The sequence below is a fragment of the Nesoenas mayeri genome (assembly GCF_963082525.1).
Source record: "Nesoenas mayeri genome assembly, chromosome: 3".
Classification (NCBI taxonomy): Eukaryota; Metazoa; Chordata; class Aves; order Columbiformes; family Columbidae; genus Nesoenas; species Nesoenas mayeri.
The window spans coordinates 5,623,368-5,648,086 of NC_137544.1; the positions used below are offsets into that span (position 1 = coordinate 5,623,368).

The window sequence follows — 24,719 nt, forward strand, 5'->3', positions numbered from 1 at the left end:
AATAGGAATGTGCAGGTTACTGCGTGGCTAATTTCCTTTAGGAAGTTCCAACATAGGTATTTTTTCATCTGTAAGGCAGTTTCTGTTTTGCAAAGATGCAAGGAATACAGAGTGCTGTGCCAGGGGATGTTCAGATGGGACCAAGAGGGTGGTCGAACCCTGGAACAGGCTTCCTAGAGAGGTGGTCAATGCCACAAGCCTGTCAGGGCGTATGAGGTGGCATTTGGACTTGGCGACGTGGTTTAGAGGAGGACGTGGCAGTGTGAGGTTAATGGCTGGACAACAGAACCCGAGGGATGGCAGGAAGATGTGCCAGGGGAGGTTTAGGTTGGACATGAGGAAAAGGTTCTTCATCCAGAGGATGCTGGACACTGAACAGGCTCCCCAGGGAGGTGTCACAGCCCCAAGCCTGACAGTGTTCAACAAGAGACTGGACAACGTCCTCAGACACACGGTGTGAACTGTGGGGTTGTCCTGTGCAGGGACAGGAGTTGGACTCGACGATCCTTGTGGGTCCCTTTCAACTCAGGACAATCTATGATGCTATGACTTGATGATTTTGAAGGTCTTTTCTAACCAAAATGGTTCTATGATTCTCTGCTTTGGTCAGTCCTGAAGTGGTCAGGCAGTTGAACTAGATGATGGTTGTAGGTCCTTCCTGACTGAACTAGCCTAGTCTGTTCTAAGACAGGACAAAGGGCTGGAGATTCTGAGAGCCTAGTTTATGCATAGGAATTGACTTTGCAATGCATTGTCCTTCCTGATAGATACCATGACAAAACTAGAACCTGACCGTAGCACCAAGCCCCAGGACAGTGCCTGTATCATGAAACAAACTTTCCGCTCAATTCTCAATTGGAAAGTAACCTTCCCAGTGTGGCAGATGGATCCTACAGAGGACAAATTTTGATGAGGGAATGAAATCCAGTTTTCATTCTTAGTGTTTCACAGCCCTCAGGACGGGTGCTTTTGAACTTCTGTTAAGCCATTCATCAGTCGGTGCTTTACAATGGTCAGCAGCACAACTGTCTCTATTGTGTGGGTAACAGAAGATATAACACAGAATCACAGAACGGTTGGGGTTAGAATGGACCTCTGAAGATCATCTAGTCCAGCTCAATTAAGACGAAGTTTAAGTTTTTTCCCCAAAGTCACACACTATTACTGGAAAGGTACAAGTGGACCCAGGTCTCCGCAATGTGAGCCTCGTGCTTTAACTGCTGGAATAACAACCTCCCTGAAGTAATTGATCTTTGTTCTGAAATTAGTCATATTTAATTTTACATACAGAAAACTGACCCTTAACAGAAGTGACCAAATTCTATTATTCCATGGCCTAGATGGACAGACTGTCTACAAGGTTTTTCAACGTAAGGCACTAAATTCCCATTTATTTTAAGGCAAATCAGAGTGGTAGTTAGAACCACAGAATCATTTTGGTTGGAAGAGACCTTCAAGATCATCGAGTCCAACCATAACCTAAATCTAGCATTAAACCACATCCCTAAGAACCTCGTCTAAACGCTTTTTAAACTCCTCCAGGGACGGTGACTCCACCACTTTCCTGAGCAGCCTGTTGTGTTATTTAACTTTATATGTCATCTCCTGAGTAGGGAGCTGCATTTATCCTCAATGGAAAGGAAGGAGCCAAAGGTGGCTTGCTCAGAGGCAGATTTCCACACTGTAAACTTCCACAGCCTGCTGAGATAACTGCCAGTATGTGAGTGGGTTAGTTAGAAGTTCTTGGAGTTTTTACCTCAAATATTTGTGTTGGGACGAGTGCACTGATGACTGTAAAAATTCGGATGCCCAAATTCACTCCTGAGATAAGTGCATTCTGCTTCAGTGCCTTAGAAGATCACTTAGTTGACAACACAGGCCAGGGCTGGGCAGGAAATACCATGAAATTACTTATAATCTGACCGTAAATTAACTTCATGAAATGTAAGAAAAAACATCTAGCCCCCTGACATTAATGCTATATGTGCTTTCCTAGTTCTTTGGTGCAAGGGCAGCCCTGCCTTTTCAATTTTCTGTATAAAACCATCCAAAATTCAGAGTCTCTGCTGGGAAAGTCTGGATTTGCTTCTCACTGAGTCTGTAAAATGAAAAAGGTTTGAGCTATATTTGTTATACAAACACCTGGACTTTGATTTTTGAAAATGAAAAACATAAACAGGTAATAAATCAGACTATTAAAGTAGTATACTCTAATAATAAATATACAGGTCTTTTGGTTTTACAGAGATTTTGTATTGTAGAGTGGCATGTTTTTCATATTACATAAATTTTAAAAGCATTTACAAGTGGATGTGGACCTGTTCTGCTCCTAAATTTTTCATGTTACCTTGCGTTATGAATGTGCATGTCACAAATTCACAAATCTGCAATTAGCAGGTGGGAATTTATATTTTGCTGTTTATTTTAAACAGCAAACAACCGCCTAAGTGAAAACAAACCCCTTGAGGTGGAAGAGGTTTAATTTTCCTCTCGGGTTATTTTTTAAAGCTGAAAAAATGCTGATAATTGACATTTACCATAACAAATCCCTTTGCAGCACGTTAACGTTTTCTCCACACTCCTCTGCCCCTTCTTTTCTTTACTCTATCATCCCTTTCACATTTCCCTCTGCCATCTCCTCTCCCTCCCCAGGAACACACTTTCCTAACACTCTCCTGCCTCTTCTCCTCTTCCCAAATACTTTTCTTCATCTTTCATAAGCTCCCCCTTCACTTACTGGTGACATTACTGTTCCTTAAAGTTTCCTAAAGCCCGACTTGGTAATAAATTTGTGCACCTTAGTGTACGTCTTAGCTTTCATTTTGTTTGTTCTTTTGTAATCCAGACTCCACAGAGAAATAAATTCTCATAGACACAGATGTACTCAAGCCTATCTTTTAATCCTGTTTTTTGCCTTAGCTGTAGTTCGGAAAATGGAACTAATTATTAGGATTTCAGAAGTAATTATTAGGGTTTGAGTGTGCTAGAAGTTTTCAAGAACTCAAAGTCCTTTCACTATCATTTCAGATTGTTGTTTAAAACCTGTGCCAAATCTGCCCATGATTTAACTCGTCTTAACTGAAACTAATACAAAGATAGATGTGATCAGCTGAGTAAACAGGGGAAGCAAGAACTGCTGCAGCTCAAGCCATATTTTGTACATTTCATACCCTAGAGAGATAAACAAGTTTATGTCCCTTAAAATCACAAAGAGTCAGAGAGCAAGCGATCTAAATTGTAGGAGCTCATCTTTTCCACCTCATAATCTCTTTGGTTAAAAAAATGGCCAGCAGGATGACATTACAGTTGTACATATTCTTTAAAGCTGATCAGCAAATTCCCTTCTCTGTTGTAATTGTGTTGGTGCTCCAGCCGGTGCGGAACTTGGTGTCTCAGGAGCTCACACCAAAGCGATTAGCGCTGGGACAGCATCTGCAGGATCTGCCGGGCAGGTTGTCCTGGAGATGTCTTTTGGTGTGTTATACAGAATCCTCCTCCAGAAAACAAATGCTCCGACAGCTGTAATGGTAGCAGAGCTGTTATAGCACAGAATCACAGGATGGTTGGGGTTGGAAGGGACCTCTGGAGATCATCCAGTCCAACCCACCTGCCAAAGCAGGGTCACCAGAGCAGATCACACAGGAATGTGTCCAGGTGGGTTTGAATGTCTCCAGAGAAGGAGACTCCACAACCTCCCTGGGCAGCCTGTTCCAGGGCTCTGGCACCTCAAAGAAAATAAGTCTCTCCTCATATTCAGATGGAACCTCCTGTGCTTCAGTCTGTGCCTGTTGCCCCTCATCCTGTCATTGGGCACCCCTGAACAGAGTCTGGTCCATCCTCTTGACACCCACCTTGAGATGTTTATAAGTATAAATAAGCTCTCTGATCTCAGCAAGCAACAGCCTAAGTGCACGGTTCTTTTTGCTAAGAGATTCCTTCACTTCTTGTGCTATTTGTGACATGTAGACGACATCCTTCACTGACTGCCACCTTCCCACTGAACCTCTTCAGACCAAGGCTGCTCAGCTCCCGTTTGAGCTCATGTCTTGAGGAGCTGGAATTACATTATATGAAGCAAGAAACTGTTTATCTCTATAATTTACTACCAGCCACTTCATCATCTTCTCCTGGTAGTGATTATTTCTTGCTACTCATATCGTTTTCTGCCTGTGTTACCGGAAAGCTACACTCTCAGCTGTGTTTATTGGGTAACACTTCGCGTTCAACCTACAGTTTTATCTGATTGCTGTTTTAATGACAGAGCCACAAGTTTGCGGATAGATGGCATTAAAAAGTAATAATAATAATAATAATAATAATAATAATAATAATAATAATAGTCCTCTTTTAATTATAGCTGTTTCCCTGAAAATAAGTTTAGTTTATATGTTTTCAATGTTTAGTACATAAACCTATTTCCTCTAAAGTGGTAATTGTAGATAATTTTTTTGGTGTAGCTTAAAGACAATATTTGAGAGTTGCTTAAAAATATATACTTAAACCTCTGTACTTGTCATAATATATGGAGGAAATCTATTTCCTCTTAAGTGGAAATTCTTGAAAAAAATAGTGGTTTATTTTGTTATATAGCTTAAAGATAATATTCGAGAATTGCTTAAAAATATATACTTAAACCTCTCTATTTGGCAACCCCACTTGGTGAATTCCTACTCATTTGGACCCATGAGCGTGTCCAAGTTTTGACCTGTGTTGTGAAACTGTCACTGCATTTCAGCGAGTTGCAGCTCCCCGGTTCTCCACCTTTGCAGCTGAGGAGAGACGCACGTTGTCTCTCCCGCTCCACATCATCGACACCGGATTCTCAGCCGAGTTGTCAGTGCTGAAGAAAGGAACCCGCCAGCCCCAGCAACACTGCAACTGCTTAATTTCACGACGGAAAGTTTTGCTGAAGATGTAATAAATGAAAGGGTTGTACGCCGTGGAAGATTTGGCAAACAGACAGGGCAGCAGCGTAACGATGGGCTGTAGGGAGTCGCTGGAGTTAAATATGGACCAAAAGCTGGCTGCTGCATATGGTGTCCACGAGCTCAGGAACCCAACCGAGATGAGCACGGCCATCTGCAAGGGAAACAGGGCTTCAGTTGCCAGCTTGCACTGATAGGGCCTGATGCTCAGGCATGTGGTGTGTGGATGAAACCACACCTGAACCAGCTGAAACACCCAAAAACTATATGCTTGCTGTGTGTGACATGAGCACAAGTGACACTGGACAGTGCATACACACAGAATGTTACAGACTGGAGGGACCTCGAAAGATCATCAAGTCCAATCCCCCTGCCAGAGCAGGAACACCCAGATGAGGTCGCACAGGAAGGTGTCCAGGTGGGTTTTGAATGTCTGCAGAGAAGGAGACTCCACAACCTCCCCGGGCAGCCTGTTCAGTGTCTGTCACCCTCACTGAGAAGAAGTTTCTTTTCATATTTAAGTGGAACCTCCTGTGTTCCAGTTTGCACCCATTGCCCCTTGTCCTATCATTAGTTGTCATTGAGAAGAGCCTGGCTCCATCCTCCTGACACCCACCCTTTACATGTTTATAAATATTAATGAGGTCACCCCTCAGTCTCTTTTTCTCCAAGCTAAAGAGCCCCAGCTCCCTCAACCTTTTCTCATAAGGGAGATGCTCCACTCCCTTCAGCATCTTTGTTACTCTGCACTGGACTCTCTCAAGCAGTTCCCTGTACTTCTTGAACTGAGGGGCTTTTCTTTTGATGCTTTTATTCCCACCTCGCAGATCTACACTTTGATTATTATTTTTTTTTAATGAGGCAGTTGTTGTTTTCATTTCCCTCCCTGACTCTGGCCATGCTATGTCATGGGAGACACAACCCAACCAGACAGTACAGCCTATCAACACACTGGCATCTAGAAAGCTGGGTAAATTCAGCTTTTCCACAAGAAATTCTATGTAACTCTCACTCTGAATGCCACCTCAGTCAATCAAAAATATCTAGGATGACAGAACAAGACCTCCACCCCAACTACAATGTGAGTGGATTTAACAGCTGTTCCAGCATGACTGGAAATCTGTATGTGTGTGAAAATTATCAGTTCAACTGCCCTAAAGAAGGTTTAACAAGCTGCATTGTACCTATGATATATTATCCTGATCACGCTCCTGGAATGACACAGATCCCAGGAACCCCTTGCTCCTCTGAGGAGTGCAGAGCATGGGTGGGATCCCACATCTCTTTGGTCAACATTAGCCAAAAGCAATGAAGGGTCATCGTGCGCTATGCACGAGCAGAGCCAGTTCTCTGCAAGCTCCTGATTACTTCAGGCTCTTCTCACCAAGATAACTCACCAGTGTCAGCTTCTTCTCCAGTTTAGCTGCGTGAGGGATCCTGTCGATATTCTGGATCTCCTGGTATGCTTTATGAACCTTCCAGGCAATTCCCAAGTAACAGGCAACAATGGTCAGTGCAGGCAGGACTGTGCACAGGAGGAACATGCTCAGGATGAAGGAAAAGCCATTGGAGGAGTTGTGGAACTTGCTCCAGGCTATTGTACAGGAGATGCCAAATGGCTCGGGGCCATAGTACCCCCAGCCTACCAAGGGCAGAATGGCCCAGAGCAAGGAGTAGAGCCAGATGGAAGTAATCAAGAAGCGAACAGCGTTCTTGGTGATTTTGCTACCTGCAAGAAAGAGGAAGAGCAAGCATATATGGATGGCATATCAGCCACATGTTTTTTGCCATAACTCATTCTCCAACAGAAGAATGGTGGCTACAAATATGCCTGGGATGCTGCTGCAATTCCCTAACATTTGGTCTTCTTGAGAAACATAACAGAGATTGCCCATGGATTGGGTGAGACCTGAGTGCAGCCCTTGGTGTTGATCTAAAGTTTAGTAAGTCAGGGAGCTTTACAAGATCAAATTGACCCATAATGTATAATGTTCCCAGCCCAGGAATGCCAGGAGAACACTCTTTCCCCTCAAATTTCAGTATGTCTTCTTGCACACAAACAGCAAGATGAGACAGTCTCGTCCAGCAAAACATTTGGGCTGTGCTCCTTCAGGTAGTTTCACTTGGTATTAGCGAGAAGTGAGAAGCCTCATTGTTTAAGAAGGAACTTAATCAGAACCTTCTAGGAGCATTAGAGGGTTGATATTGGACTAAAAGTTGAGGCTTATTCCTCCAGTTATTGAACTGATACTCCAGGCCATATTCAGCAAAGGACCTTTCTGAACTTAATAGCCCAAATGCACCATTCTGAAGTTACCAGAGACATAATTACTCACTGTTAGATTTGGATGAATTGGTGATGAGGAATCGAATCACAGCCATGGCACACAGGGTCATCATACTGCAGACGCCAAAAAGGAATCCCATCAGGGCGTAATAGATGCAGGACGCATCTCCTCCCAGCCAAGCGTGGTTCCAGGCAGATGCAATGGCCAGCGGATACATGCTGATGGCCATTCCAATATCCGCTACTGCCAGGTTGACAGTAAGCAGCTCTGGTGACTTCAGGAGGGAAGAGCGTTTCACAGCTGTTGCAAGGACAACTGAATTTCCGAGGACTGTGAGGATGGCTGAAAGAGAAGAATCAACACAGACAATAATATCACATAGTTAACACAGCTGTGAAATGCTTATCTATACATAGGATGTGGAAAATGCCAGTCACTAGCCTGGGTCTTAAGTCTACAAGACAGAACCGACGGGGAGACTAGCCTGAATTCAGCACCTGCCAGGTCATCACTATCACAGAATCATAGAATAGTGTAGGTTGGAAGGGACCTTCAAAGCTCATCCAGTGCCACCCCTGCCATGAGCAGGGACATCTTCACCCAGATCAGGTTGCTCAGAGCCCCATCCAGCCTGGCCTGGGATGTCTCCAGGGATGAGGCATCCACCACCTCTCTGGGCAACCTGGGCCAGCGTTTCACCACCATTACTGTAAACAATTTCTTCCTCATGTCTGGCCTAAATCTCCCTTCCTTTAGTTTAAAACCATCACCCCTTGTCCTATCACAATAGGGCCTGCTCAAAAGTCTGTCCCCATCTTTCTTACCAGCCCTTTTTAAGCACTGAGAGGCCACAATAAGGTCTCCCCAGCTATGTTGTGCTGATGCTCTGCAAACACACTAGTGTGTATCTGCCATGCCCTGCTATGAAACCTTGTACTTTAGCTTATGGCAAGGAAACATATTCTCTTACATAGCAGATAGGAAATGTCACCTAGATGGCATTTCTGAGAGCTGCTGCACAGCTCAGCATCCTCATTACCGCATCTGTGGTTTTGCTTCAGCTGGCTCTAGGGTTTCAATTCCTGCTTTCTTGTGAGGCAGGGAATTCCCTGTCAGGCTGTGTTCCCACCATGGACCTACTAGAGCACAGAACACTTCAGATTTCTGTTCACAGCCTCCTGTAGGGCTGGCCAGCCCTACCAACTGCGGGAAATTTTGTCATATAAATAGTAGACCATATCTTGTCCCTTGTCACATTATAGCTCTTTACTTCCATCTCACACCACCCTCTCCATGCACTATACCCCACCTATTTCCCTGAGGCTCCTATCATGTGAACACTCTGTAGTCATTCACTCTACTCTTACAGTATCTCGCACATCATGCTATCAAGTAAAATGAAACTATCCAGCTCCATTTTTCCCTGGTAATATCCCCATATACATCTCTGTCCTACTGAAGAACTCCATCTATCCTACTCATTTGTCTCCTCCTTCCACCTGGTGCCCTCCACTTGCCAAAGCCTTCCTGCCTGGCCAGCAGGTGGAGGGAGGTGATCCTGCCCCTCTGCTCTGCTCTGGTGAGACCCCACCTGCAGTTCTGTGTCCAGCTCTGGGGTCCTCAGTGCAGGACAGACATCAAGCTGTTGAAGAGGGGCCAGAGGAGCCACAGAAATGATCCGAGGCTGGAACAGCTCTGCTGGGAGGACAGGCTAAGAGAGTTGGGGTGTTCAGCCTGGAGAAGAGAAGGCTCAGGGGAAACATTATTTCAGCCTTTCAGTACTTAAAAGGGGCCAATAAGAAATATGGGGACAGACTTGTTAGCAGGGCCTGTTGCAATAAGACAAGGGGTGATGGTTTTAAACTAAAGGAGGGGAGATTCAGGCCAGACATGAGGAAGAAATTGTTTACACTGATGGTGGTGAAACACTGGCCCAGGTTGCGCAGAGAGGTGGTGAATACCCCATCCCTGGAGACATCCCAGGCCAGGCTGGATGGGGACCTGATCAACTGATCTGGGTGAAGGTCCCTTCCAACCCAAACTATTCTGTGATTCTCTTTGCAATGGATCTTCCAGTGGAGCCCCAGCACAAGCCTCCTTGGCTCTGAGCTGCCTTGACAGTCAACATGTGGTGGCTGGTCAAGCAGCTGAGAATCACAATGTGCTGCAGTTCTGACACCCACACTGTTCTGGTGGTCTCTGAGTCAGTGAGACCAGACCATAGAATTTGTTTAGACAGATCAGAGATTGCTTTGCAAAAGGACCTGCCAGACATATGTTACTCAGATATGCCAAAGGGCTCCAAAGCGTTCACGACAACAGCATCAAAAGCACATGTAGCAAACAACTCATTTTTTCTTTCAAGTGAACATTGTGCTGGAGCTACCTTTTGATCAAAGGTTTTCCTAAGAATCTGTCCTCTAAAGTCAGAAGTAGGGAAAAAGCAATATTTTCTGTCATGTTCCCTTGGTGCTGTGAAAGCAGAAAGGCTGCATTTGCCCACTGATGCCCCATAATAAAGTGCCCACAGATTAATTAATAAAGGCACATGCAGAAAAACAGAATAAATACATTGCCATAAAACCAAGGATGGGCAGAGATGCCAAGAGAAAGCCTTGAACTGAAGAGATGTACAAATCTGAGACCCCGCATCCCTCATTCCTTCACTTTCTAACCACACACATTCACTTGGTATCTCTGGATATGCTTGAGGGGTCCCCTGAGCTCCCAAGAGCTCTATGTCTGCACACACAGAGATGCCCACGGTTGCTTGGCACGGGGCCTCTTGCTGACAGACAGCAACCTGTGGCTGGGTGGGAAGATCACTCTCCTGCCAAAAGACAGCGGCAGGCTGAGACATCCTCAGGCTTCAGGAGCAAAATCAACCCAGTTCACTTTCTTCTGTGAGAGCTCTAATCACTGTGCAAGAGGTAAAGAGTAGAACTCAGTCATCAGGGGTGGGCATCCCGGTCCAGCCTTTATTTTACCGTGACAGATGCTATTCCCCTCCATCCTGCTGCCTGTGAGGATGCTGGATAGCACAGGAGAAAACTCTGGTCTGTATCTATGTGCTTCCTCTTGTGTGAGAAAACAGCTGGCATCCTGACTTGAATTAAAAGAAAAAAATTCATTGTTTTAGAGATTTTTCTCACCCTGAGTTGTACTCTCTGCTGTCAGCACAACTAAGGGGACAGTACAGTGTGTGGAGAAACGTGGGTGAGATGTGAAATGTTCAAGTCCAGCATTGCTGCCCAAAGCTTCTCTATTAAAGCACATAGAAATATATGTTTGTCTTTCTTAAATGTGTCTCAACTGGGGTTTTCAAATGAGCTGAACTGAGGAAGGTACTTCAACAAAATTCAGTTGGACTGCATGCCTACCCCAATTCAGCTCCTCTCCAAATCTGCAAGAAGAGTAAACAAATCACCTGGGTACATGCAGCAAACAGACAAGGGAGAAAATGCTTTTCTGAAGCCATGCAGGAGCAGACTGTACATACCCTCACTTGTATTTCACTGTAAACCTGCCTTCAGCAGGGCAAACAGGCCATTAAATAAACAACAGAACTGCAATTTGGAAACGCTTTGCTATTTAATACCAGTTTATCCTACCAAGACACAGCTGCTTTTCATGCATAGTGATACCTCCCTCCCCCCAAAGATTAGACCAAAGTTGCTCCCCCCTTATCAATCCCACGAAACTGGCTGCCCCATCTCTCAATTCACAGGGCTGAGATATCAGGATAAAATATAAGACAACTTATTTTGAATACTTGTGACACCAGAGAGGCAAACTTGTGCTGGCCAAGTCTTCAGCAACGAAACAAAAGATTGCAAATCTGAACACAAAGATTAATCCTCACATCCAACCGACTCAAAGGCTCTAAGCAGGGGAACCTGTGTGGAAATAGATGTTCTATCATTTCCCTCCAGCTTCCTTTGGCTGACCGCAGCATGGATGGAGGAGCCCCAGTATGTCCTCTCCTAGGCTTCAAGCAAACAAGCAGGCTGTGGAGGCAGAACTCACCTATGATCAGAAGAAAGACCCCAGCTCCGTAATCCACAACCGGGTGGAGTTTGGAAATGTATTGCTCATCCATTGTTCCTTGTGGAAGTGGGCGAAGGTTTTAAATCAAAGGTGCAGTGATTGTAGGAGCAAAGGGGCTCTTCCTCATGGTTTGCCGGCTGCAGATGTGAGCCGGGCAGTTGGGTGCTGTGTGTAAAGACCCTTCTGCTTTCTCCTCTCTCCCTCCCTCTGTGTGGCAGGGGAGAAGCCGGGAGGAAGAGCAAGGCTCCCTCCCTGGGGAGACAGAGTGAAAACCAGGCAGAGCCACTGCTGGAGCAATCCCGCCTGCCTGGCAGAGCATCTCTCCACCCACCCCCTCCTCTCGCACTGCTCTGCTCCTTGGCTTGTCAAAGCAACTTCACACTGCAAATCCCCTCAGACTGCCATTGCTGAGCAAAAAACAATTGTCGTTCAACCATCAGCAGCCTCGCGAAATAAATCCAAGCTGAGGGATCAGGCAGGGGAAGGAATGTTGGGAGTTTTCTTTTCCAGCTTTATGGCTGCGTATGGGAAATATGAGGTTGGGATGGGGGGATTTCTATGTCAAAGTAGTACAGGAAAGCTGTTTGCTGTGAGGTTTCAGAAGGGTCAAAGTCACATTGCCAAAGGCAGGAGTTTCAGAGCTGCTTCAAGGCAGAACTGGAGGATGCTCAGTCTGGTACTCACAGCTGCAGAGCTCCATGGCAGAACCAAGCTCTGAGTTCACTCCACTGACACCCCACTGCTGGTGCTCAGCAAGCTATAGGAGCAACATCTCACATCCAAGTTTACCTTCTCCTTGTGATATACAAGCCTAAAATCATCATAATGCCCTTTCAGTCTTTATAAACAATGTGAAGTTTTGCTCCAGGCTCCAAATATGTGTTACAGGCTCATCTATCAATTTACATATGCAGGTTTTGATTTTGGTGCACACAGTTTACAGCCCTGTAGTTGCAACGCCATCAAGTTGACTTTTAGCCACAGCAGTACCCAGCCAGCACATTGAAGAGCTGATCTATTCTAAATTATTTAATTCCAGCACCTGCATATGCTAAACTGCATTAGCATTATTCTCTGCTTGGCCTATTTTACTCTGTTCAGACATAGGGAATTTTAAGATCCTTAAGGATCTTAAGGATCCCCTAGGCACCTCGTATGCCATTTAGATGGAATTTAGGCATGCAAGTATAGCAGTACTAGCCTAAATTCTGAAATCCTTAGGAATATGAGAAACTTTAAAAGCTTTGAGTTTCACCAGACAGCTAAACTGGCCATGCACAGATTTGCTGCCACCTCAGCCTTGCTGAATGTCTCTGGGCTTGTTCTCTGCTGAAGCTGCCTGGGATTTCCACAACAGGGATCCGGGCACTGAAGACTTTGAGGAGTTTAATTCAGCAACCAAATACATGCAACACAACACGTATAGCAGAAGACTCAGTAGCACTCACAGCCTTCTCGGGTAAAGTTTGTCCTAAAAGCTTGTCCTAAAAGTTTGTCCATCTTCTCTGAAATGGTTTCAACCGGTTTCAGAGACTCTTTCCTGTAAGAGTATTTAATTTTGAAGATTATGGATGCCTTGGGATGAGGAAAATGCCTTAACAGAAAGGTAGTTTCCTCTCCACTTAAAGCTGGATCGCTCCACACCTACCTCACAAAATTAGAGGGAGAGAAAACAAATGGTATCTAACTCTGTAGTATGGTGCTGAATTGAACTCTTGCTCCAGAAGTTATTAGTATATTTTAGAATGAACAGCTAGGAGATCAAGAAATATGCAGAGGTGTTGCTCAGGGTATAGTTATCACTTGAGAGAAACAAAATCCCTGTATTTGTGACGCCACATCAGGACTCCCCACTGTCAGCATGTTGGGTGTTACGAGTTTTGTTCCTACTAAATCTGTCTCCAGCAGAGAAATTGCATACCAAATTCAGCACGAATTCTGCTGTCACAGACACAAACTATTTTTAAGGGAGACTTGAGCACTGCTAAGAGTTAGGTGGCTTCATTAGCCCACAGCAAAGCTCTAGTTCCCAAATCCTGCTTCTAGGAGCTACACATAGGGAAGAGCAGAGGGGAAAGGCCTATTTTTCTATCAGAGTAGAGATACTGTACCTCCTAGTCTTATCAGAGTGGGGGTTTCAAGAGATTTTACAACCTTGGAAATAATTTTCCTGTGCTAAGCTATTTCTTGACTGAGACTGGCTTATATGTAGTCAGCAAAAATGCTTCTGAAAAATTCCCCCAACCCATCTCATGTTGCTCCAAAGTCAGTAGAAGCACAACAGAGTCTGCACATATTCATGGCATAGGTAAGTACTAGGACATGGCATAGCTCACCGGTTCTTCTCCAAAGCTTATAAAATTCTAGTTCATGACAGAAATTGCTGGCCTGAAAAATCTGAGCAGGTAAGACAAAAAGGTTGTGAGGTTCTTGTTTAAACTGGACAGCTAGGAAGGCATGAGTTATGGGTAGAGGAAAACAAAATGAGCAGGAGGGACTTTGACTGTTATCTGGGTGAGGGGAGACTGATGTTCCAAACCTTGAGTGAATGAAAAGAACACACAGAATCACAGAATCACTGAGGCTGGAAGGCACCTCTGAAGATCATCTAGTCCAAGCCTGCTGCTCAGAACAGGATCAGCTACAGCAGGTTGCTCAAGGCTGTGTCCTGTTGGGTTTTGTGTATCTCTAAGGATGGAGACTCTACAACACGTAGAGTTCCTCTGTGGGCAACTCATTCCAGTGCCTCTCTGTGGTCTCATTCAAAGTCTGATACAGTTTTTGAATAATGACTCCACCTAACTCAAGAGATCAAGCACCTACTCATTAGCTGTTCAGTGCAGATGTCCTTCAATGAACATTCCTCAGCAGCAGGTAGTCAGCTGAATGTGGTTAGTTGCTGTATGGCCTCTCAAGCCTTGGGTATATAAGCGAGTATCAGTTTAGTCTAGGAAGGCAGGATATATATAATATGAATTATAAAAGGAAGTTCTAGCAGAAATACCTAAACCAGAAGAGGTAACATGTCCTAAAGTGTGCCTAGTAATGAGAGTCTTAAATTGCTCAATTAAATCAGTGTAGTGGGTTCAAATAAGAGAGGTTACCATTTGATCCCAATGTGGGGAAGAAATACCTGCTAGAGTCCACAAAAGATGCAGCAAATCCTGTGACAGAAAGTAAACGATTCCTGCATTCTGCCAATCAATGCAATATAGTGCACGTAACATCATAATATTGGTAAATGAAGCAACACCAGATCACCACAAAGAGGCTGGAATTCAACTGGTCACCTTGTTAAACTCACAGAAGAGTTTGTGGCACTGTTTTGGGCTGGGCCACCTAGCATTGTTCTAAGTCATTCCAGACACAGGTCAGCTAAAATGGGCCCACAACCATTCCCAGCAGGCAGTAAGGTCATCAGTTTCGAAGACAAAGTGACACTGTACAGACATCGCCTGTGGGTTTTGCTCTTACTGTGGGTGCAAACATTTAGCTGAGAAAAGATCCTCAAGGTGCAGTCATTAGATGAAAAGTGGATGTTTTAAAGGATTTTTAGTGTTCAAATAGAGCTTATAATTCTCATACAAAAAAATTATCAGGAAAGTTTCCTGTCCTGTCCCATGAAGTCAACTCACCTAATGCTTCTTTTTGGCCATTCTTAACAAAAATATGACTGAGGGCTCAGGTTAGGGAGCTTGATGTCACTCAATCCAAGCCAGATCTCCTGCTTGCCCACTTGTTGCATGGTCCATCCTCTCACTACTGAAAGAAGATATTAAATTTCTTCAGGCAAGCAAAGAGAAACCAGAGGCAGAATTAAAACATTTTGCTGAGAATTTAATTACTCCCTGGAGACCCCGTTGGCTACACGAGGAGCCTAGTCCTCTTCCAGCTTTTGTGGGCACCTTAGATTAGAATGTGTGGATATTTCATGCTGGTTTAGATGGCACTTTATTTATTGTGAAACCCTGACCTTGGCATTCACATGGGGTAGGATTACATCAACAGTTCAGTTACGAAATGTAAGAAAAGAAAATAAATGATTAAAACCAGAAGAGCTGACTGATCCCAAATCCAGTGCATTATTCATATGTCATTTAACAATAACACGTTGTACCCAGCATTATCTTTCTGCACATCAAATCAATCTAGATTATCTGTTTGCAACCAAAGCACAGTTGAAGTTTATACATCTTGACAGACCCAGTTTTGGGGGATCATGTTTTAGAATTGTTTTGTGAAATTTCCCTTCAATTTAAGAAAGTACTCTTTAAATTAGACAGACAGAAGAATACAGTTGCTACCTACTCACTTCTGAAAGGTTATGTGAAGCTTTGAACAAAAATAAGAACTCACCCACAAGTGAATTGTTCTGAATTATCAGTTTGCCAGTATGTGGTTGTTTAAAATAAAATAAAATGTCTCAATGTATGGAGATGTTTGGGTCAAGAGTACCTGTTTGGTTTGATACTATATATTAGTACTGTATATCAATATCATTGATCTCTCCTGATATCTGGAGAGAAATATCCATCTATGTCCATATCTGCACAGAATTAATGTCTATCAAAAATAGTAATGTACCATTTAGAAGAAAAGCATGGCTTTGCTATTTCTGTTTGTTTGTTCTGTCCAACTCTTCTCTTTGGTGAAGATTCCGAGATTTCAAGCTGAGCAGTGTACTGCAGAACCCTCTATTTGGACAGTCCCTTTTGGATGCTTTCTTCTTGCTTCAAAACAAGTCTGCCACGATGCACATTCAAGCTTTTTCATTAATAAATCCCACCTTTTTCAAACTAGTTGGAGGAGATAACTTCACCATATTCTTCAGGAATCCCTACAACTTTCTTCCATTTAACTATTAGTCTATTTTTGCAGTCTTAATTTTAGAAGCTCACCTGTGAGCTGAGACCTCTAGCTGAGCTTCTAGCTTTCACCTCCATTTATAGAAACCAAAATCAGCATTTAAGTTGAAGTCTCGGAGTTTGCTCATGAAGTTGTATGTTTTCAACAACCAGATCTTGCTTAAGCTGGTATTTGCAACCTCAAGCATAGTAATTTGGAAATTGTTTTCTTCTGGAAGTCTACACTGACTTGCATGTTATTATCTGAGGGGTTATTTACAAAATCTATATTTGGTCTAGGGACACTAACCTCCCTAGTTTCCCTCAAAGTAACTGAAGGAAACTTCATCCTTAAAGAACCCAGTTTGTATTAATAAATTTTACTCTTTCACTAAAATAATTCTTACATTTACTACTTGGCTGTTGGTTAACCCAAAGTGAGTACAGTTCTCCACCATCACAGTTGGAGAATCACCAGGAAGACCCAACTTGCAGCTGTTATTCTGGGTTTGACCCCAGAGCAGAAAATGGACTCTAAACCCAAGACCAATTTGTACACACGACTGATTCTAAGATTTCTTAACATCTCATTTATTCTTTACTTTTAAGATTTGTTCATTGCTACTGACAATTTGAGGTGAGAGTAAATAGCAGTTTAACAATAAATGAATGACCAGTGAGTGAAATATGAGGAAGCAAAAACTTGTACAACTTCCACACTAGCACTAGTAAGTATATAATGGAATTAAAACCAGCAGCTCACATTTATTAAACAACAATGTCACCATTTGTTTGTAGCTGGTAACCATCGATACTCGTTCTGCACTGGTGAAAAGAAGAGGACAAGATGTGTCATGCCCCTGACATGACAAGCCAGCTCTTTTCAACTGGGCAACAGTCCAGGGACAATTGTTAAAAGTTTTAGTCATTGTTTTTTGTTCGTTTGGTTTGGGGTTTTTGTTTGTTGGTTGGTTGATTGATTTTGGTTTTGATTTTTGGTTGGTTGATTGTTTTTGGTTTTGTTTTCACAGTTCCCAGATCTGAAATGGAAGGCATTACTCGGAGAAGCAATCTGAAAACAGGACAAAGCAGAAACATAGCATGAGGTGTGAAGGGCAAGATGGTAATGAGATACGAAAAGGTTAATTCAACATGCAAGTACAAAACATGTTATAGCTATTTCTTTCAAAGGTGTGAGAAGACAGACACTAATACACTGTGAGTGGGAAGAAAATGGCACCATAAGGTGCTAACATAAAATGAAAACCACTACTATGTCAGGAAAACAGGAGGATAAAATGTATGTCTCTCACAAGATCGCACCTGGAGTACTGTGTCCAGTCCTGAGGTGCCCAACATAAGAAGGACATGGACCTGTTGGAGAGCATCCAGAGGAGGCCACAAAGATGATGAGAGGGATGGAACACCTCTCCTATGAGGACAGACTGAGAGAGCTGGGGTATTCAGCCTGGAGAAGAGAAGGCTCCGGGGAGAACTTATAGCAGCCTCCAGTACCTAAAAAGGGGCTACAAGAAAGACCGAGAGAAACTTTTTACAAGGGCATGTAGCCATAGGACAAGGAGTAACAGCTTTAAACTGACAGAGGAGAGATTTAGGGCAGATATAAGAAAGAAATTCTTCACCATGAGGGTGGTGAGACACTGGAGGAGGTTGTCCAGAGAAGTTGTGGATGCCCCATCCCTGGAGTGTTCAAGGCCAGGTTTGATGGGGCTTTGAGCAACCTGGTCTAGTGGAAGGTGTTCCTGCCTATGGCAGGGAGGTAGGAACTAGATGATCCTTAAGGCCCATTCCAACCTAAACCATTTGATGATTCTGTGATTCTGTTGCCGAGGGTCTGGACTTTGATGATGCAAACCTGCTTGTATTTAAGGTGGTGATAGTGTTGCAAGACCTCAGTTTAATAGCAGTATGAACAGCACTAATCCTCTCATTTTTAAGGCTTCAAAGAAAAATTTGTTTCCTGTTATGCTGGATATTGCACAAATAATCATGAGGGGACGCTTGCAGCTTAAATAAACTTTAAACCATTTAATAAAAGTAGTTTTTGTTAGTAAGCTTCTCTGAGGTGGTGCCATAAATTTTCCCTTGCATTTTGGTCCTGCACTCCATTTATTTATGGTTCCTTTGTACCATTCAGACCAGGGGAAGAAGTCATATATTTTGTAGAATGGACCACCTAGAACCACCACAAGGATATTCCTCTGCAGTAGCTCTGTATCATCATCCTCTGCACATCTACATGACTGCAAGCAGGAGTGGCTACAGAGAAGGATGAACTGGGAAGTAATGCATTGCAACCACTCTGCAACCAAAAAGCCAGTGAAGAGATCGTATCATTTTAGACTCTCCAATTCTCTGTCACCACAGCATGGTAGCAACAAAGACTTCACTGTCTGTTTTCCTAAGCTCGGAAGAGTCCTGGAAGCGGCAAAGTAGCAATTATGCCACTAGGAGTCAGCGATAGGGATGTGTAGGGTTGGGCTCATACCTGCCCAGATCCCTGCAGCAGCACTGGAAGCAGGAAGATCATCAAGTCATAGAATGATAGAATGTCCTGAGCTGAAAGGGACCCACAAGGATCATCGAGTCCAACTCCTGTCCCTGCACAGGACAATCCCACAGTTCACACCATATGTCTGAGGACACTGTCCAGTCTCTTCTTGAACACTGTCAGGCTTGAGGCCGTGACACCTCCCTGGGGAGGCTGTTCCAGTGTCCAGCACCCTCTGGGTGAAGAACCTTTTCCTCATGTCCAACCTGAACCTCCCCTGGCACATCTTCCTGCCATTCCCTCAGGTTCTGCTGTTGGTTGCCAGAGAGAAGAGTTTGGTGTCTGCCCCTCCTCCTCCCCTCGTGAGGAAGCTGTAGCTGCAATGAGCTCTCCCCTCAGTCTCCTCTTCTCCAGGCTGAACAAACCAAGTTACTTTAGGCGCTCTTTGTATGGCTTCCCCTCTAAACCCTTCAACAAATTTGTAGCCCTCTTCAGATCAGCTCTTCAGGGGCCTCCTCAGCTTCAAGACTAGTCCCAGCTCTGCTACTCCTTCTTTGTCTCTTTTTTATATGACTTAGTGCTGATTTAGACTCCTTACTCCTTTGAAGGACAAAACTCTAAGGTGCTCTTTGGTGCACCCGCCTGTATCACCTCTTCGATGCTCCTCCACAAAGGTGGGAATACATCAGAGCAGGCGTGTGATACCAAAGCGAGCATGGCTGTGCATCCAGTGCAGAAGACAGTGGAGGAGGGTTCAAGGGTGCAATCGGATGGCACTAGAGTTTAACTCGATGGGATTCTTTGGCCCTGCTATTGCCTACTGTGTGACACTCATCAAATCACTTCCTTCTGCTTTCTGCCTCTGATTTATCACTGAGACTTTACATTTTCCAAGTTCTGACTGATCTACTATTTCTGCTCAGCATTGGATAAGAATGCAGCACCATTATTGGCTTGTGCCTCCCAGTACCATTGTGATACAACAATAGTTTTAAGAAGAAGACCAACTTTCTTTCATATTAGGATTTGGCTAATTTTACTCTTACTAATTTCTAAATGGACTCACATTGGGAATTCAGAAATGCCAGGATTACAACTTATTATTTAGAGAGACTTGGCAGAAAAAATAGCTGAGAGACCGAATCATACAAAAAATAGTGGAAAATAGGAGTGGAAGTTCACGGAGATGCTTCCCCTGGATGGAAAAGAGCAGGTTTCCTTGTTCAATCTGAAACACAAGGTTTAATGTAGAAAGAAGATAGAAAGATCAGGAAACAAAAGTGCAAATGAGACCTGATGAGAACAAATCTCTGATTAGGTAAAATCGGGAAGACGAAACTTAAGCTGTGGTGGCACCAGCAGTGCTTTTTTAAATGACACTGTTAAGGATGGCATTCAGCATAGCTGCCTGCACAGCAACCATTGACACAACAACCCACTGCTAAGGCAATTAATTTCCCTGGATCTTAACCTCATGTGAGAGATATTGCTTGGCTAAGTGAGTTCAAAGGTCTTGACCAGCAGGGATGGCACCAGGAGTCTCATGTCAAGATCATCTGTCGCTTTCAGGCACTTTATTAAATGTGCAAAATAATGCTCAAGTCTCTTTTTCAGTCTTCAGATCATATTCATGTGAGTGAGGAAAGTCACAGCTATTCTGTCTGACTTCCTTTCCATGGCCTTTTGACCTTTCAAGCCAAGTACTGTTTCATCCTCACTATCCAAAACTACCACGCTTCAAGCTCACAGTAAATATGGCAAAGACTACAATTCAGATGATTGTTACGCAAAGAAGAGAAACTACAGTACTAATCTCTCAACATTATTAGATATTAGGTGCTAGCATTTTAATTGCTTGACTTGTCCAAGTTAACTGAGCTGCATCTATATGTTGCTTTCAGAGAGAACATCCCACACCTCTGTGTTGGAAGGTGCTTTAGGTTTTACTTCCTGGTACTTCACTCCCTTTTTGCAGTGGTGTGAAATGCCCTTTGCAGGGTTACAAGAGATCATCTAAGTTGTAAAAAATAATTCCCTCGGCTGTTACTCTCTCGCAGTCAGGTGCTCTGCTCATTGCTTTTTATACTTGACAGGAAACAGAAGTGGCATCAGGGGGTAATTTAAATATTTATTGGATATTCCCTGTATTTGCACAGAAATATTTCCATCTCTTTCCTCCGTCTTCAAACAGTGCTCAGCTATGCTTTGCTAGCATTGAGTTATCCCTCTGATTACCTTCCAAGGGCCACTCTACAGTGAAAAACCAGTAAGAAGACAAAAGGCCTCAGAAATGCTACACATCACTGCATCCTTCTGTATCTATCTCTAGCACTAATTCCTCTGCTGTTTAAGTAATCTGCTGTACATCAGAAAAAATATTGTCTCACTTTTAAGGCACTGGTTCTGATTATTCTGTAATAGACCATGTTTAAAAACGGCAACAGCAACTGTGAATACTTTCTGCACTTAGTTATACTGAAAAAACAGAGATGAACCTAGCCTAGGAAAACAAAATAAAAACCAAAACACAACAGTCTTGTGGTGACAGCCCTGGGGAGTGCTGGGTTCAGTTCCTTGCCCTGCCACAGTCTTTGTGTCTGCTTTTCGACAAGTGATTAAATCTTTCTGTGCCTTAATGCCCAAAAACTAAACTACAGATGTAAGTAAACTTTTTTTCTTTATACCCTTTAAATGGCTAGCGCACTTCATGGCAGAGCTCTGGCCTTGAGCAAATCAGCATTCCCTTAGGCAATGTCTGGACACGATTCAGAGGACACCAGTACCCAAGGACCATTCCTGGTAGGCAGTTTCCCTCCTGTGCTGCGAGAGAAGAAGGTTCATAGAATAATAGAATGTCCTGAGTTGGAAGGGACCCACAAGGATCATCGAGTCCAACTCCTGTCCCTGCACAGGACAACCCCACAGTTCACACCGTGTGTCTGAGGACGTTGTCCAGTCTCTTCTTGAACACTGTCAGGCTTGGGGCCGTGACACCTCCCTGGGGAGCCTGTTCCCGTGCTGCAGCACCCTCTGGATGAATAATTTTTTCCTAATGTCCAACCTGAACCTCCCCTGGCACATCTTCCTGCCATTCCCTCGGGTTCTGTCATTGGTCGCTGAAGAGTTCAGTGCCTGCCCTTCTTTCTCCCCTTGTGAGGAAGCTGTAGACCACGATGAGGTCTCCTCTTAGTCTCCTCTTCATCAAGCTGAACAGGCAGGTAGATCTGAGCTGTGCTGCACCACCTACCCTGCTGTCCAGAGAACAGCTAACATCTTCTTTTACTCACAGAAGCACAGAACTTGGGGGCAAAAAGGGCTTGTTGTTGGGGGCTCATTGAACTCACATCAGCATGTGGGGCAAAAAGTCCCCATGGCACACGTTGGCTTATCTGGAAGTAGAGATGCTTGTCGCTTGGAGAACCCCTCCCCATGAGCATTTTCTATTCAGTCTGTGTTGCAAACATGTTTGTTTGTTTGTTTGTTTGTAGACTCCATTTCCTCATTATGAGGGAATCTCTGTATTCATTCAGAAGGGAAAATTTTAGGCCATCTTTATCCATTATGGTTATTTAGAAAAGCTCTTTCAGCATCAATACAACAAACACAAAAACCGTGAGGCAAATAAAGAACCATAATTACGATGTTTTTTTCACTCATCGTTTCTGTGATACTGACTTTTGACCACTTTAATGCGTGGAGTTGACAGGATAATATTCATCTGGTTTTGCATGTAATTGAGCATATTAAAATATTTGTCTGTCATGCATACTTAAATGGATTTTATAACCCTAACATTAGAAGAAAAACTTATTTATCCGCTTGTAACTGAATATATTAAAATCCATCTGTCACATACTTAAGTGCATTTTATAACCCTAATATTAGAACAGAATTTATTTCATCTGAGACGATTTAAAAGTTTCAGAGCTAGTCTAAACTGGTCATCCAGGCTTCTTCTTAGGTCAACGGTGAAAGACAAGCACTCTCAGTGCAGAAATATGCACTTTATCTAACGGGATCAGTCACTATTTGGAAGTACCTGTGGACATTACAGGGAATCCAGAGAGGTGTCTTAAACAAGCTACCCGGTCTGAGGTGGATCCTATCCTGAGAAACTTATTGTAGTCAACATAAGAAACCTATACCAAAAGATGAACTGGAACCTTGGTGTCTCAAATCTTAAGTTAAGGCTTCAAAATTTGCACATAATCTCTTCAGACCATGCAATGGCCATGAATGCTGCTTGCTATTAAAAATGTAAAAGTATTTTAAACATTCAACTTTAATATTATTTTCCCAAAGGTTTTAAATGACCAGTTTCTTCCCGTAGAAATGTGATAAGGACAAATGATGTTGCTAGTATTTGAATGGTCTCAGTTTGACCATGAAAGTCACATCACACTGACCTGGACAACATGAGTTCACCACTTTGTTGTTGCAGAAAATTGTTGATAGCTGTAAGGCTCTGCTAGTAAGGCAACAGTATGTTCTCTGACACATCCTTCCCAGAAATTGAAAAGGAAGATTAGAGCAGTGGAGTGAGTAAATGTATTGCAAAAGCACCCACAATGCCACAAAAGTAAGATGAATCTTTAAACCCTCATATTTTCTCTCCAAAGTCTTCACTTGCCCCAAAAGCTACAATGTCCTTCCATATTACTTCTTGCTGATTAATGACATTTCAGCCTTCTGTAATACAGTTCAATGATGTATTTCCTCTTATATCAGTTCTCCCTCTTATAAGCAGCATCTCTGCCTGGCTGGCAGAAAGGAAGAACGTGCAGTTTGATCCCAAAAGTTTTGTCTATCAAATTCTTATCTCATCCCCAGAGGTAGTTTGTTTAATCCACCAGTCTTGCTACCGAGACATAGGTTTCAGGATGATCAAATGATGAGAGGGTAAAGATTGCATGTCAGTTAATGATGGATTCACATTCTGGTTACAGTCCCGTGAACGTTAGTCACCTACAGGTACCTCTTAGAGCACAGCTAGCAACAGGTACCCTCCATATGAAATATCATCTTATCTTCTTTCAGCTGGAGGTAACCTGTCCTTCACGGATCACAACGAGAACCTAGGTAATCAGTTTAAAACAGACTCCCCAGCTTACTCCTGTTTCTGGTGAACTGGCTGATCAGACTGCTGGGGCTCTTTGAGGAAGGTGGTAACGCTCAGATTGGATGAGGAAGCTGTTCTATGTAAATGACAGGCCAGTGACAGCCTTGGATTAGATGGACAAAGGGATTAAGTATTGATTACTGTGATAATGAAGACTGTGGACCAGATCCACCAAATCAGAGGAGACTCAGGTACTAAGAGTAGGATTGTTGTGCTAATGTATACTAACAGGATAGCATATACACAACCTTTACAACTGAGTGAGCCCCCATATTAGTCTATGACTCAATTTGCTCTGCCAGCTCTCCTGCAAGAGTGGCGACCTTTGGCAAAACATTAATAATAAAAACCAGAATGATGTTATCTCAAATTGTGGCACCCAGCTTCTAAATTAATGTATGCTGAAACCCCAGGGTTTGCAAAGCCCATTGAAGCCAGTGGAAAGATTCCTGTTGACCTCAGTGGGCTGTGAATCATTTTAAAATGGAAATGGAGCTCAAATTCCAGTGACTCTTCTAATCTTCAGGCAGATTAGTCTTGGGACAGATCCCACATCAGCCATGGTGTTTGTTGGGTCATAAAGTGCTGCTGATTTATTTATTTATTTATTTAAGCACACCCTCATTGTACTCTGAAATGGGGACAGGATGAGTTCACCTACTCCCATTAGACATCTACATCTAAGACAATCACCCTTTGCTTCTCTGGTACTCAGTGGAGGGAAGTCAGCATTTCATCTGCAACTCATCACTCCAAAATGGACATTTAAAATAGGTCAGATGACTCATACTCTAAACGTCTCTTTCTTCCCATTAACAATAGAGGGAGCCTGAGGTAATTTTCTCAGATTCAGACATTGACATGCGGTCAGAAGAATTTCACTCCACGCATCTTCATTAGACAAAGCTTCAAAAATGTTGTGCTTTTTGCACTAGAGAGATGGCATAAGGTTTTGAAGTACTACAGTATCAGGCGAAGGAACCA

The 24,719-nt window shown here is 43.4% G+C and overlaps 1 protein-coding gene across 1 annotated transcript; it reads right to left on the reverse strand.

The window, feature by feature from the left end:
• Nucleotides 1-4,731: 4,731 nt before the first annotated feature.
• LOC308039516 (opsin-5-like) lies at nt 4,732-11,312 on the reverse strand (the record flags this gene model as incomplete). Its single annotated transcript, XM_080342887.1, has 4 exons — nt 4,732-5,079; nt 6,323-6,654; nt 7,262-7,555; nt 11,240-11,312. The coding sequence occupies 4 exons, from the start codon at nt 11,310-11,312 to the stop codon at nt 4,732-4,734; spliced, it is 1,047 nt and encodes a 348-aa protein (XP_080199013.1).
• Nucleotides 11,313-24,719: the final 13,407 nt, after the last annotated feature.